General features: G+C 39.1%; 1 protein-coding gene across 1 annotated transcript; it reads right to left on the reverse strand.

The window, feature by feature from the left end:
- Window positions 1-1,796: 1,796 nt before the first annotated feature.
- Window positions 1,797-10,567, reverse strand: LOC114646713 (claudin-1). Its single transcript, XM_028795029.2, has 4 exons — window positions 10,119-10,567; window positions 5,301-5,465; window positions 4,503-4,587; window positions 1,797-4,307 (listed from the first exon to the last, which is right to left on the reverse strand). The coding sequence occupies exons 1-4, from the start codon at window positions 10,339-10,341 to the stop codon at window positions 4,148-4,150; spliced, it is 633 nt and encodes a 210-aa protein (XP_028650862.2). The 5' UTR covers window positions 10,342-10,567; the 3' UTR covers window positions 1,797-4,147.
- Between the last annotated feature and the right edge of the window lie 6,090 nt (window positions 10,568-16,657).

The raw sequence follows: 16,657 nt of genomic DNA on the forward strand, positions 1-16,657 counted from the left end.
CAGATAATTTGGAATCCGTTATATCATTACAGAAGGACTTGGATAGCATACAGGCTTGGGCAGATTTGTGGCAGATGAAATTTAATGTCAGTAAATGTAAAATATTACACATAGGAAGTAAAAATGTTAGGTTTGAATACACAATGGGCGGTCAGAAAATCGAGAGTACATCTCATGAGAAGGATTTAGGAGTCATAGTGCACTCTAAGCTATCGTCTTCCCGACAGTGTTCAGAAGCCATTAAGAAGGCTAACATTATGTTAGGTTATATAGCACGATGTGTGGAGTACAAGTCCAAGGAAGTTATGCTCAAGCTTTATAATGCACTGGTGAGGCCTCATCTTGAGTACTGTGTGCAGTTTTGGCCTCCAGGCTACAAAAAGGACATAGCAGCACTAGGAAAGGTCCAGAGAAGAGCGACTAGGCTGATTCCAGGGCTACTGGGGTTGAATTATGAGGAAAGATTAAAAGAGCTGAGCCGATACAGTTTAAGCAAAAGAAGATTAAGAGGTGACATGATTGAAGTGTTTAAAATTATGAAGGGAAATAGTACAGTGGATCAAGACTGTTATTTTAAAATTAATTCATCAGGAACACGGGGACACAGTTGGAAACTTGTTAAGGGTAAATTTCACACAAACATTAGGAAGTTTTTCTTTACACAAAGAATGCTAGACACTTGGAATAAGCTACCAAGTAGTGTGGTAGAGTTTCAAAACTTGACCTGATGTTTTTTGGAAGAAATAAGTGGATAGGACTGGAAACCTTTGTTGGGCTGAATGGCCTGTTCTCGTCTAGATTGTTCTAATGTAGTTAAAATGCTCGTAGTTAGATATTGGGATCGAGCTGATGCTAAATTAAATTAACATCTTTGTTTTATCTGTATATATTTTTATATTCAGCATCCTTTACAGTGTTATTAGAAAGCCTTCAAAATTACAACAAAAGATGAAGAACCATTCACAGAGCTCCTTTCCGAATGACTGGAGACAACCATGCCAAAATTATTTTTGTTCAGGTTAATTAAAACAAAGTCTGCAGTCACCAAAGTGACTGGCCATAAAAGTTGCCAAAGTTTGTTTTGAGTGATTCCCAGATGTGTTGAAAAGTAGCAGGAGGCAAGCACTGTTGCCTCATAACTCCAGTGAGTTTCGTTCAATTTCCAGTCTGTTCATTATATTATGTTCGCATGTATTAAATCAGTTTTTTCTTACTTTCTTGTGAATCTCCAAACAGAGACTTGTGCTAGTTGTTGTCTTTCTAACTTGGCCTGATAAGAACACACATGTACATGTCAACTGTGTCATGTAATGGGCAGGCATCACATTCAGGTTTACCTGACAAGATAAATTCTAACATCCTGTGACCATGCAAGAAGAAGTGGGGTCAGTTAATGGATTGATGAATAGAAAGTCAGGCCACTCAGCCTACAACCGTGCAACAAGGATAGACTGAAATGAGCTGACTCAGAAAAACAAAAGGAGTTAACTGCCAAGTTAATATCTTTGTTTTCTCTTATGAATGCACAAAGTGGAGCACAAATGGGGTGGCACAATGGCAAGTTGGCCTGCCACACAGATCCACAGAAATGGCGTTGATTCCCTGACTGTCAGATTTGAGGGTACACATTCTCCTTTTGTCAGTGTACTGCTGTTTTAATTTCCACATCCCAAGGTTGGCTCAACTGGCTGTGCCCCCTGACAGACCCCATCTAGACTCCCCGAAGACCTATAATAGACACAACTGGTCCAGAAAAAAAGGACAGATGGGACACAATTGATAAAAGAAACTTCACGTAAAATATGTCTAGGTATTTTATTTTGCCTCTAAGAGGAACTTTGATACAAAAAAAACCTTTCACATCAAGTAACATATATACAAAAATTTTTGGCATTTTCTTCTTTAACAAACGAAGTAACAATTGTAAAAGTTCAACACTGTCACTAATCTGAAATTCAGGATATACAATATTCAAATGGATGAGATGGTCTAGTAGGCATTTCATACAACAGTGTCTCATATCTAAAAATTAAACGAATAAAGTCTCCTCCTGAAATGCAGTGGTTTTCTGCTGGTCAGCTTATTATTTTTGCAGTGCAGGATCACTTCTAAAACATTGCCATTTTAATTACACATGCTGTTGTAAAGGAGATCTGATTCATACTTGGAGCTCACCAAGGCTCGATTAATCCCCTTTTAATCAAGACAACCATTACTCTAAAATGCTGCTAATCAAATTGACATGTTTAGCAGGATGCATGAAGATTGCTAAAGACTTGTTAAGAGGTGTTAGTAAGATGACTGGAGATCATCACTGATTTACAAAAAGTATCAGGAAATATGGAGTTATTTTAAGATATAACATTTAAATTCAGTAGTTGGCCTTACACAGTCTTTTTTTTTTTTTTAGAAATTCTGCAGGCTAATAATGTATATAAATGAAAAGCATTAAAATCTGTATACATATACATCAATATAATACCATATTTACCCCATAGTGACAAGTGTGGCTGTGGTAGAGTATGGTAACCTCAGCCACTAGTGGCATAGTATGTGTCTTGGGAATTGTATCACAATATGTATCTCAACAAAAAAAATCTAATTAAAAACACCAATCCCGCGCCAACTGCACAAAAATAGATTGAACCTACAGCAGTATTTGTATTTACAAGCACTGGGCAGACGATACAATGAAATAAGACACTTCTCTTTGACCTGCATACAGCTATGGAAGGTGTTTGATGCCTTCTGCTTGTTAGAGACCACCTTGCCCAGCTCAGTCCCATAACATGACCAGTGCAGTCATGAGACCTGACATGGTTAGGCATTTGGAAGGCCTCCTGCTAGAATGGCACAAAAGGTCCAGTAGAGAGTGAACCATAGGATTCAAGGACAAGTGAAGAGAACCAACCATTACTATTTCTGTAGAAATGTGAATCTTCATCAGACCTGGCATAGCATTAGGCTCTACACTTAAAATAAATTGTCTGTGTTATCACAGTAAAGCTCATTTATATATGCTTAAGATTTTTCAGTATAGTGCCATTGTGAATAATGAAAGACGTGGTTAAAGGTGCACACTTGCTCTTTGGAAGAATACTGCTTTAAAATGGATGACACAGACTGAAAGGATTTCTAAGTGTAGGTCATGCAATATGTAGAATACCACCCTCAAAAACTAAATCAGCTCTACATTAAGCACAATGGACTTGTTCCCCCTTGCTAATGTATACTGAACCACAGTTGTTTTTGTGAATCTGCCCTGCAAGACCATAAAAAAGATGTAATAGTCAAAGACCTCTTCATCAGCCTGAATTTGCTTCAGTGCAGGGCCTATCAGACTGCTGCGCGGAAGCCATGGAGTTGGAGGCACAGTTTCTTTTTAATGTTTCTATATTCAGAGTATAAAGATCTTTCTATGAAAACATTCTCCTAAATGTGTTAATTTCAGTAGGTGCTTCTAGATTATAGATTTCTTTACAAATAGAATATTCTATGTTTTGCAAATAGTACCATTTATTCAGTTGTTTGGATTAAAAATGAAGAATTCAGATATCTGATCAGGTCACAGCTGGTATCTACCTAAAGAGAAAAGCACATTAAATACAGAAACTATAAAATTCAGTATATCGCACTGTCTTTTGAGCAAAGCCATTAGATCTACTTATGGTAAGAGGGTTCTGGCAATGAAGTGTGATATACAAAATAAAACCAAAAATAGTCTGCAGCAAACTAGGTTTTGAATGGAATGACAGCTTTCTAGTACATTTGACCCCCTTGACCATGACTCGGGCACAAAAAAACATTTGCTGAGGAAACCTGAACCTAATATTGGTCTCTCGCTCCAAGCTGGTGGGCGCATTCAGTGCCAGAAGTTCCCTTTTTATAGAACATACCATTATGCAAGCATTAAAAAAATAACAGTATATACAAAGAAACATAAAAAGTTCAAAAAAGAACCTCTGAGGAAATATAAAAACTAGCACAAGTCTTTGTTATATAAAAAATTAGAATAATTCTGGTGCTGCTGTAAGATTGCGAGTCTTCAGTCTTTTTGTCAGCAGCTGGTCAAGTCACATTTTCCTGTCATCACAGTAGACAAAACATTACATAAGCATCTTCTTCTTCTTGTAAAGATGTTTTGGTGTTATACATAATCCTTGCCGCCAGCGGGTGCTGCTCTAGATTTTGGGTATTGTTTGGGTGGGCCTGCTCCATGAGAACATGAAGAGCAGAGGAAGGCGCCTCCTATAATACACAGGCCAGCAGCTCCCCAACCCAGAAACAAAGTTGAGCCAAACTCGTATCTGCAAGAAAGGAAAAAGAAGTTGAATAAATGGCAGCGAACTGTGAAAACTGTTTTTTTTATTCTAATAAACTAGTGGATGGCACATCTGGGGGCCTCTGCATGAGGGTTACTTTAAGCAACAGAATTATTTCTTTAAGATACTGTATGTTTATTGTAACAGATAATAGGATGCTTCACTGAGACAGATATTTACCTGCTGTTGGTTGGAGTAAATGGGTTGTTAAAGTCCTTTGCGATCCTGTTGCCATACCAGGAAGTAGCTATCAAAGCCAACAGACCTGGAAACAAAAGAAAAGAGTAAGACATCAGTTAGAACTTTCTGAAACAGAGGCATAAGTCATGCTTATTGCACATAAACCACATTTGGTGATGGGATGCACAAATGCTGACCTGCTTAAGATCAAAGAGACAAAATTCTAAACTTGCATCTTTTAGTCATTCCACCTATCATTTTATCAATTAGTCACTTCCACCACATCATTTAAATGCACAGTTTCAGATTATAAAATGTACCATCTTCAAATTAGATGTTAAATGCTGCTACAGTGTATATAATATTACGAGATACACCATCACAAGGCACTTTCTCTAGTGAGTTGATCTTTGAACTGATTCTGGGACAGGCTTCAAAAAAGGTTTGGTTGTTTTATTCCTCCAATTGACCATGCTTGTCATAATTAGGTGGTTACATGCATGCTCTGCATTAGCTACATGTTAATTAGTTAATATTTATTATAAAGCTCTTATAAAAGGTTTTCCAAAGCATTAATGATGCTCAGTATCCTGTATGGCTACTTGATTTTAAATAGAACACTGGTCATTATAACTGGGGCTGTAAGCAGCGAGCAAGGTGACCTACTAGGATCAGGGAAGCAAGGCTGGAAACCTCTGTCATGGAAAAGGAAAGGTTGGAGACTTCACATGCAGTTAAAAATCTTTACTCATGCATGCATGGAGAGTATCAAGTTCAAGTGTTCAATATTATCCATACCTCCAAAAATGAAGATTCCTCCTCCGATTGTGGCAATGCGGTTCTTCTTTTGTTTGTCCTCTGCAAAACAAGTGGTGCACTTCATCCCCAAAGATGCGACCAAAATAGCCATACCCGAGAAGAAAATGCTGGCAATCATGAGTGCGCGGGTGGCTTGCATTGTTGCTGCAAAGAAAAAAACAATACTGTTTACACAGGTATCCCCTAGAACTGAAGATTTCCTAGTACCTTTTCCTTTTGTTCCTACAATCATCTCTGTTAGTTTCACCCTGAAACCTCAAGACCTTTGGGGATTTATTTTTTGATTTACATAACCCATTTTTGGGATGACACAGTAGTTAGTGCTACTGACTCATGGATCTCGCACTGAAATTTCAGCTGGTCACATACTGTATGGAATTTCACATTCTTCCTATTTTTGTAGAGGTTTTTCTCCAACTACACTGGTTTTCTTTCAACGTCAGAAGGATATGCAGGTTAACTTATTGCCCCATGTCATACGTGGTCCAGACAATTTTAGTGTATTGTATTATAATATTTTAAAAAATGTTAAAGTATTATAATTTTTGTTTAATTTATTTTTTATTTCAACAGCCTTATCCAGATTCTGCAACCCTCCTTTTTTGAAATCCTACAGGAAATGCTGTCCCTACATATTACCTGCAGTCTGTACAAATGTTCTGTTTTTACATGTTTAATTTTGTCTATCATTTCCTGTCCACTGTCACAAACTTGTTACTTGTGATAAAAGCAAGTACCTGGTAGACAATGGTTTGAAAAATGGCAGTGGAGTATGAAGATAGAGCTGTGGCCAGAGCTTGGCCAAATCTGCTTTTGCTTCCTACATTGAGTTCATTAATTAACCTCATTAATTTTCTCATTGTGGACATAAAAGTGTTTCATTTTCTTCTTCTGTCTATTAAAAAGGCCCTTTTTCTATCATTTGGATGTAAAAAAGAGCATTGCTTTGCTCAACAATGACCATGGCATCCCAGACCTTAAGGATATGTGTGCCAACCTATGAATGAAAGGGAGCTGGGGGCCAGCACAGGTGTTAAGACTGCTGCCACATGCATTGAGATTCCAGATTCAAATCCCAAGTTGGTCGCTTTTTGTTTAGAGACTGCTTGTTCTCCCTGTGACTATGTCCGTTTGCATCACGCATTTGAATTGTCACAAGTGCTATGGAGTTAAACAACACCTTGCATACTCAGTTGCCATTATAGGTTCTGTGTCTCCTGTGACACCATTGACAGGTAAATCACATTCAAACAATGAATGGATATCCAGAGTGCCCTCTCAATCAATGACTTAAGTTGAGCTCCAGCTCTGCCATTTCAAGACTGCAGCATCTCATAGTAGGAAGCTTTGCATCCCCTTAAACATATCCCGTATGGGCTGGGGTTGAATGCATGTCATTTGAGCCATTCTTCAGCAGCAATGAGATGGGCAAGCTTAGCCTTCTCTATAGGTGAATGCTGGGAAATATCATTTAATAAAAAAGGGAATGATTAAAGTTATGGCTGAGAGGCAGAAGCACAGCTTTGATTTGCTTTAAAGCACCATTTACAGACTATTTTTTTGGTAAAACAGTGCTTTCTCTACATCTTCAGACACTTAGCCCCAATTTTTTGGATTTGGTATGTGAGCCACCCAAGTAGTTAAACTGATACAATAACCTCTTCCATTAAACCCTATTATATTCTGTGGTCCACAGCATATGATAACATGAGTGCCAATGGCCACCAGGCAGTGTCAAGGGTAACACACTAATGCCTCTGGCAAGTATAATCCCAGCCATGTCTGTTTTTTTCCATGGAATGGTATTTTCCTGTGAACAACTAAATTGTAAAGATTGGTGAAACAATGAAGAAATCTCCTTAGGTGGAGTATATATGGAAAAATTATAAATCTCTTAATCCATAATCTGTGTCAGAAGAGGCAATTTGCTCCTCCTCCTGTGTTACCTTCACGTGACGCAGAATAAGATGACAACATCTCTTAACAAGCTATTCAAGCAGGAAACCAAAAGGCCCTGTAAACCGTTAAATCATTGTCAAGGATACAACTCTCTTCAGTTGTGTGGTATTATCCAAAAAGAGTTCTAGGCATGGTGATGCTCTAACATCTAATATCTTCAACATCCTGCACCAGTTTCAGACACGTAAAACATAACTTCCTAGTACAAAGTACTGAAGAGTCTAGGGCACTATGCCACATCAGCCTCTTTTCATTTACCATTCCTGCTTTATTTACTATTTTTTGACCCAAGCATTAAATCTTGTGAGGGAAAGAGACCCCACTTTGGCAAATAAACATGCTCAAGTATTTAAATTTCAGGGAAGAAATGCTCTCAACAGCACTTGTAAAAGTGTATAGATAAAATGGTGGATGATTTAACAACCCCAACCCCCATTCCCACCCTGCAGCCTTGGCTCTGCCTGTCCTGGCGAGCGTCGACTTGCAGGTAATGCTCTTCCTACACATTCCACTTTAGGAAAAACAACAATAATCATTCGTTGTGCAGGCTTGCCAGACATCAGATAGAGCTCTTTTAAACAATAAATTCCAAACAGGTAGTTTGTCTTTTTATCAAGACTTTTTGATTTGCAGGGATGGGTGTGAAATTTGGAGAAAATAAAAAATACTAGAAATGCATCTTTCAGTCCTCACTCATGAGGTTTCCTTTTTAGTTCTTCCTCAACTTTTTATAATTAAGATGGTGGAGTGACTGAAAAATAAAAGGCTATTAATAAACAATTTTCCAAAATCCTCTCTCTGTACTTCAACTACCCATATGGTAACAATGGAACACTGAACCGTTTTACAAAAATGCTGTAACCCTGAAGCAGTTATAACATCAAAGAAATCTATCCATTATTCTCTAAGTATTTTTACTTATTAGTTATATTTTTCTAATGTCTCAGTTAAATCCTAAATGAGATATTAAGACTGCTATTTTTGCTATAAAAAATGTCTCCATGTATGAATGTTGAACACTCATGAGAATTTCACTAAGTGAAAAACACTTGAAAGTAAAAAAACTGTAAAAGATCTGTAAGATACAGGAGTTTGAAAAGGAATGAGATAACTACTATATTGCTGTAAAAGGTAAAAGGAGTGTCCCTAGAAAAATAAGATGCCTGTAGTTCTCTTCCACCCAGAAGCTTCACTATTTCACAAACTATACAGATATTGTGCAAGATTTGACTTGCACTCCTGTTGAATTCAGAAAAATTTAGCAAAACTGTTGATGTTAAATTAAGACTTGAAAATCCATATATGAAAACATCCATCCATCCATTATCCAAACCGCTATATCCTAACTACAGGGTCATGGGGGTCTGCTGGAGCCACTCCCAGCCAACACAGGGCAAAAGGCAGGAAACAAACCCCGGGCAGGGTGCCAGCCCACCGCAGAGCGCGCACACACACACACCCCAAGCACACACTAGGGACAATTTAGAATTGCCAATGCACCTAACCTGCATGTCTTTGGACTGTGGGAGGAAACCCATGCAGACACGGGCAGAACATGCAAACTCCACGCAGGGAGGATCCGGGAAGCAAACATAACTGCGAGGCAGCAGCGCTACCCACTGCGCCACTGTGCCGCCCTATATGAAAACAAAGGTCTCATATAAACAATTTTAAATGTTTGTTGAACAGTATAAACGTTAATACTGGCAATTTTAGTGTATATAGTTTTTGATGAAGTTGAGATCTTAATATCTTTATTTTGATAAATATTTTAATAGATGTTGCTTGAACTTTTGTTAGATTTTTGAGATTGGAAAACATGAGCAAATCATAGATCAAGTCAAAATGAATAAACCATTTTTCATATGAGACACCAATACATTATCATAATAATAGGGTCACATCCTTTAAATATCAATTCAAATATTTGCAAAAAGGAGTCTTACAGAGGAATGTGAAAGCCTTTCTGTAAGCCAGCCAGTATGAAGTTAGATGCCTGTATTCTTGAATTGATACCTTAATTTATATAAATAAAATGTATCATTCTCATCATCCTATTGGAAATTGATATCAGAGCAACTTGGTTGTTTATTGCAATAGACTTAGAAGAAAGGCCTATGATACTTAACAGTAACGCACAAGTAAATAAGCGTAAATAACTGTAAACAGTGAAAAGCACCTAACCCTACATAAAAGATACTGAAACCAAGTTTTTAGGCGGTATTTTTCCAATTAGGTTACAAAAGAAACAGATGTAGATTTTCACATGTGATGTATGGACCAAATCTTCCTTTACATTAATTCTTGATTAAAGGTATTAACAATATAGTTTTTATAATTTTAAAATAGATGCTGCATCAGACTTTTAATACTTTATATCTATTGATCTAAATATATGATCAAATACCAATATTTCCAGTTGTAATGTAAATAATAAACGTCACCAGTAATGTTGACACCTGTTGTCAGAAACTATATAATAAAGACACTTAAGAGTCAAACTTGGTGAGTTTACTTGCAGTGGAAAGCATTCAAGCCCCACCTGAAGGCCCACACCCATGTTTTCAAGCTCTTAATATCTGACATACAGTGCATGGCGAAAACGCATCTAAAGACTGACCTCAATGTATCCTCTCGGAAATCAGATGAGGCATGAATCTAAACTGGCCAAGCAAGAGGTCATTTGTTAAAATGGATTAAAAACGATCGGTGGGGACGACCATCTCACGGGGCTTTCAGTCTAATGGTCCAGTGACAGAAGACCACCACCTCATCTACCACTCTATTTACTTTTGTCTCTTATCAATCACACAAAGCGAACCCCGCTGGAACACTTACAGTCAAGTTTAAGCAGAGAGTCGAAGTTCTTGCATTGAATCTGCCCGGTGCTCTGCGCAGCACACGACATCCACAGTCCCTCGTAGATGGCCAGGGCCGTAACGATGTTGTCCCCAGAGTATGATGAGGCTTTCCACTGTGGCAGGGCGACAGAGGCGATCAGCCCGACAAAACCAATGAAAGCCAGGATAAAACCAAGCATTTGCAGTCCGGAGTTGGCCATGGTGATGGTTCAGAAAAAAACAGCAAGAATGTTAAACAAAACTGCGGTGCAATTATTCAGGTTAAAATAGTTAATTTAGAAAGGAAAAAATGTATAAAGAAAAATATCTTGTGATAATTTTCAAGAATAAAAAGTCTGTACTTTTGACTGTAAAGTACTGACAATGCCTTCTGAACTCTGCTGCTGTGATGTTTGTAGCGGATCTTCAAATACCTGAAATGGGTTCGCCACTCCTCAGCGCCGCATTTAAAGCGGGACAAAGTTGTAGCTCTCGGCCCCCCTCTACTGGCAGCGGCGTTCTGTTGTAAATTCCCAACCTCAAACCTCCACTCCTCCCCCCGCCCAAACACACCGCGCTGGCCATTCGCGGCCGCTTAATTAGCGTGAGATGGCAGCGTCGCTCGCAGGCACGAGACTTGCTTATTGGCGTGCGCGCGCGAAAAAGCGCGGAGCATTGATTGGAATTCCTGCAACGAAAAATAAACGGAACGTCATCAGGTCAACAACATTGTTTTGAAGATGGTTTGCTCACCTCGGCACAAGGGTGAGTCAGTTGTGTTATTTTCCTTACGTTCTGTTGGGTAGTGTCAGCAAGAAACTAAAGTGAATGAATCATGGAGGAGAAATGTGCTTTTTAGAAACTCACTAACGTAATACCGAGATAATAAATTTATGCACCAAAAATGAAAAACATTATGTGCATTCATCAGGAAGTTCCATATTTATAAAGCCGATGGGCCATGTCGTCAAAAGTGGAATTATGTGTCTTTGCAAGGTGCAACTAGAAACCATGAACACCATCCCAAACTGTTTTTCACATACAATTACAACTGTATACGTTGTTTACACAACTTGAACTTTGGTATCTTTTGCTATTCAGGGTCAAAAGTCTTCATCCACTAAGCCATATATTACCAAGTTTCCACATACTGTTCATTTCATGTATGAAACCACAAAATGTATAGACAATGAGCAGCTAAATATCATTAAGCGTTCTGCAATGCTAATTCATTCATCCAACTCCAAACTCATTTTGTTCATTTCAGGGTTGCAGGGAGTGACCACTTAATTGGCGTCATCATTTGTAGGGCAAGGCATTAACTTCGGATGAAGTGCCAGTCTATTATACAGCCCACTCACACACAATTACATTTTTTAAAAATAATCAGTTAATTGAATTTGCTCATCTTCGGAATGTAGAACAAAAGCGGACCTAGGCATGGGCCCACAGCTCTGTGAAAGCTCCGCTAACCTCTGAGCCACGGAGTCACAGACAATACATAGAAAAAACATCCAATTCAGCAGCAATAAATAAATAGGAGTACAGTGCACAATTAATCATGTCATGCTGGAAAACCTAGCATAGTTCTTTTTCATTTCACAAGTTCATGTCACTGGGCCACAAAGAATACATAGAAAACCATCCGATTCAGCAAGAATAAATACAATGTAAACAAATAAATAGATAGGTGTACAGTGCACAATTAACCAGGTCATGCTGGAAAACATAGCATAGTTCATTTTCATTTCACAAGTTCATGATTGCACTCAGGTCCCAATCTGGGAGGTTTGTCGTGTGGTTTGGTGCATCAGCACGCTGTAATCAGCACATGCTCCTAGCCTCCACCTCCTCCTCCTTCCTGAATAATGAGTATCAACCGATTAAACAAAGGAAGGGATTTCATTTTTCCTTTAAAAAAAGTGGGCATAGTGTCTGTATGGAGCACACAAAGTTGTACTGAAAGTCTTTTCTTCACTAAGACTCTCCTCTTTTTTATCATTTCTCATCTGTATTCACCAAGCTTCTCCAAAATACATTTGTTAAGAACAGAAAATAGTCTGTAAGCCCCTCCAGCAAAGGAAGTGTAATGTTAGTGTAACTCCATAGGATGGCTAAGGTTTCTTACAATCTCCAGAATTCCTACAGAGAATTAAATAATTGGTGTGGGTTACCTGACCCAAAGGCAGAAGGTACATCTACACACACACACACACATATACTGTATATATATATATACCAGTAATGGCACATTGCAGAATACACTTGACTTGAGCATTCATAGTTTTCAAACTCTTTCTCTGTACGTTTAGCATTCGTTGGCTCAGAGGTTGATGCGCTTGCTGCTTCCTGAGCATCTCTTCTTTGTCGTTATCTTTTTGCATTGAAACTGATTAAGTCAGTGTTTGTGTTGCAGTTACTTAGTATGGTTTTCTTAATTTTTCACTTAAGCTGGCACTTAAGTGTTCAATCTGCCTCAAGAATGATTTAAGATATGAAGAGGTAGGGGAAGTGACGGCGAAGGTGGTAGGGATGAGAACGGTGCCTGTACGCATGCGCCGCACGGCCGCCCTGCTGGGTGCTACTGAGCGTTGATTCTACAATAAAATAAAAATAAAAAGAGGACTACCCTTGGGGGTCAATCATCACCCCAAAAGCGGATAGTAGATATCACGTAGTATATGTGTACCATATTTCAGGTCAATAGTTCAAACGGTTTGCAAGCTACAGATGATTTAAAATCCTGGACAGACAAATAAACAGCCACGGTAGTGTGTTTTATATATTGTGAGAAGCAGCCCAAACACAGACAGACGGACATTGTTACGTCACCCAACACACATTTATTATGTACAATATCTGCAGTTTATCTTGCACAAACCCAGTGCCTCCAGCACCAATCCCCCAAAGTCCAGGCCTCTCTCTACAGTGCCAGCTTCCTTCAGGCCGCCTCCACTCCTCTCCAACACGACTCTCATCCACATCCACCCAACTCCAGTCATTGTTTGCAGGGAGGCGGCCCCTTTTATACACGCCCGGATGGGCTCCAGGTGCTTCCTGACACTCCCCTGTGTGGCGGAAGTGCCGGCTGTGCTCCCGGAAGCCGTCCGGGTGTCCCTAGTCTTCTTCCCCCCAGCACTTCCGGGTGTGGCGGAAGTTCTGAGGTCCAGGGCTTTCCAGGCACCGGCCCCTACAGGGTTGAGCTTCCCAGCTCTGTACTCGTGGCCCCCAAAGGAACCAGGGCGGTCGCCCCCTCGTGGTCCGGAGGAGGCATCCCGGCTGGGTGCCACCCCCAGCTGCGTGCCACAATATATATATATATATATATATATATATATATATATAAATCTTAAATGATTTTAAATCTGCATGCATTGGAGGCAAACTCAACATAAAGCAAGACTAGGGAACAAATTGATCAAAAACAGCTGGCACTAGCCTGTGTTTCAAATTAAGGAATAATAATGGATTGTAAAAAATGATAACTGTTGACTTTTAGTCAACTTTGTCTGTCTTGCTTGAAGAGGGCAGACTAACATTGTTAAATTATTGACATTTTTAAGTTACTCTGCAATGCAGCTGTCTCAGTAATTCTCAGACAAGCCCAAGAAGGGTCATAGTGGCTACAGGACTTTCACTGTAGCTAGACACTTAATTAATATTACATTTTTTGTTTTTGCATTGTTTTGATACTGACTAAATGATTAGTTACTCCATAAGGCTTGTTTTAACTGAGTCCTCCAAATGCAGTGACACTTGTTCCCACCCACAACCCAACAATATACTGCTCAACAGTGCCAATTGAAGTCCATTTGCAGCACTGGGTGGTGGGGGGGTGTTGCGGTACTCGGTGTCCATAGTGGGTAGTCAATATTGAATGTCAGTGACTGGGGTCCCCCTTGGTGTCCAGAGCAGGCGCCTCTTAACATTTAAAAAATGGCACCCCTAATGGACTGACTGGGTCAGGGTGTAATTACTATTACGAATTTTTGGTGTGCCCTGTGCTGTCCCTGGTAAGACTGCTGCCCATACCTAAATCTACCCATTTTAGTATCATATTAGGAAACACTCAGACCTACTCTAAACACAATCCAATTTTCCTAACCCTTTGGGACCCCAAAAGGCTTAGATAACACAGGAAACATTTTTTTTCCACCGCAACAGTGATGTATTTTTGCCATCCACACTTTTAACTGGCTAGAACTGCAGCTCTTGTCTGTAGCAGGGTGGCGTTAATGGTGTTTTGTATTGCCTAACTTTGGCCCTAATTAAGAAATATACACACAGTTCTCTGCTGGTAAATTTTGAGATTACCTTAAAGTAAATCAAACATAACATTGAAAATGTATCAAACAAAGAAATTTCAACAGACAGTTTTGCTGTTGTTAAATTGAGCATTGGCATCCATTACGATGAGTGAGCTGGTAGCTTCTTCTTTTCTGCACAGAAATGTGCAGTTTCCCTTGCAGGTTAGATGTGATATAATAAATATGTTTAAAAGATTTATGTAGTAAGAGGCAGCATTCTATATAGGTAAATGTATGTTTGAAGTATCTTGGACCTTGCTTATCCATAGTGTTCATCTATGACATTATTAACCCAATAAACCTACATAATTGCATGCACCTGGAGTGCTATGGAAATTAAGTTCATATCCTGGAAAAGTGTTATCTTTATGCATATACTGTAAAATCATAATATATAGAATTCTGATTGTAATTTAATATTATTCAGTGATCCGGATGAACATGTCAAAGAAATAACACAGGTATTTTGAATTTTACAATATTTAAATTAAAATATTAATAGAAAATTCACCTTCTTTCACCCAAATGTTAATATATCCCTAAGTAAATTCCCCCTTAAACCAAATACATCATGTAACACCAGAACAAATGCAAGCGATTAGCATATAGACAAATGAAATAAACTACCGAATAATATGGTAGGCAGTAGAACTTTTGTAGCCTTCAGAACTTGACTTGATGTTATTTTGGAGAAATTAGGTGAATAGGATCGATAAACCCATTGAGATGAATATCATGTTGTTCTCAAAATTGTTCTAATGTTCTAATATCATTAATGAAGCCCCGATATATGCAACAGTGAGACATTTGTTTTGGTTTGGTCTTGTTAATTGAGTGAGTGGTACTATAATGCATTGGTTCTGGAAGCCCTCAGAAATATAGACTGTTGATTTTGTAATATCTTTGAAGTTTCGTACAGTAAATTTAAAGGAATGTTAATTTTATATTCTACAGTATAACAGGCTGTCTATGAAGAGGGAAACAATTTGCATTAGTGGAAGACTTCTATGAGTAGACTATCTCACTAAATTCCCTTCACAAGATGACCAAAAGAAAAAGAAACCCAGGTTAATATCAAAGAATCTAATGATATCTTTTTTTGCTGTTAGGGAAAAATAGTAGAATTATCAGTAACTAGCAAAATACCCGCGCTTCGCAGCGGAGAAGTAGAGTGTTAAAGAGGTTATGAAAAAGAAAAGGAAACATTTTAAAAATAACATAACATGATTGTTAATGTAATTGTGATAGATAGATAGATAGATAGATAGATAGATAGATAGATAGATAGATAGATAGATAGATAGATAGATAGATAGATAGATAGATAGATAGATAGATAGATAGATACTTTATTAATCCCAATGGGAAATTCACATTTTTTTTGTCAGAGCAACAGGCCGAAAGTCATTCAGCTCACTAGGACGTGATACCTTTGGGACTGGGGTGATACAAGATGTTTTCCAAAGCCTCGGGACTCTCCCCTGTTCCAGGCTCAGGTTGAAGATGCGCTGTAGAGGACCCCCCAGCTCCGATGCACAGACCTTCAGCAGTCGTGGCGATACTCCATCTGGACCCGCTGCTTTGCTGGCACGAAGTCTCCTCAGCTCTCTGCTCACTTGCGCTGTTGTAATTATGGGTGGGGATGTCTTTCCTATGCTGGTATCAGCAGAAGGATGTGTGGAGGGTGCAGTACTCCGAGGTGAGAGTGAGAGTGGGTTAGGGTGGTCAAACCTGTTAAAAAAGTTGTTCATTTGGTTTGCTCTCTTCACGTCTCTCTCAATGGTGGCACCCCGCTTCGAGCTGCAGCCAGTGATGATCTTCATCCCATCCCACACTTCCTTCATGCTGTTATTCTGCAACTTCTGCTCCAGCTTTCTCCTGTACTGCTCCTTCGCCGCCCTGAGTTGGACTCGGAGTTCCTTCTGCACGCGCTTGAGCTCATGCTGATCACCGTCTTTAAAAGCCCTTTTCTTCTGATTCAAAAGGCCCTTGATGTCACTTGTAATCCATGGCTTGTTGTTAGCATAGCAGCGTACTGTTCTTACTGGAACTACAATGTCCATACAGAAGTTGATGTAGTCAGTAGTGCAGTCAACAACTTCCTCAATGTTCTCACTATGAGATCCCTGCAGGATATCCCAGTCTGTAGTTCCAAAACATTCTTTCAGAGTATTCTCAGCCTCCGGAGTCCACTTCCTGAATGATCGTGTGGTTACAGGTAGGACTCTAA

This window comes from Erpetoichthys calabaricus, chromosome 2, assembly GCF_900747795.2.
Source record: "Erpetoichthys calabaricus chromosome 2, fErpCal1.3, whole genome shotgun sequence".
In the NCBI taxonomy this organism is placed as follows: Eukaryota; Metazoa; Chordata; class Cladistia; order Polypteriformes; family Polypteridae; genus Erpetoichthys; species Erpetoichthys calabaricus.

Excerpts from the sequence above, each read along its gene's own strand:
- LOC114646713 (XM_028795029.2), bottom strand. The coding sequence starts at position 10,341 with ATGGCCAACTCCGGACTGCAAATGCTTGGTTTTATCCTGGCTTTCATT. Across the intron at positions 4,588-5,300 it reads AGGAATCTTCATTTTTGGAG|GTCTGTTGGCTTTGATAGCT; the intron begins GTATGGATAATA and ends TTTTGTTTCCAG. Across the intron at positions 4,308-4,502 it reads TTTACTCCAACCAACAGCAG|ATACGAGTTTGGCTCAACTT; the intron begins GTAAATATCTGT and ends CCTTTCTTGCAG.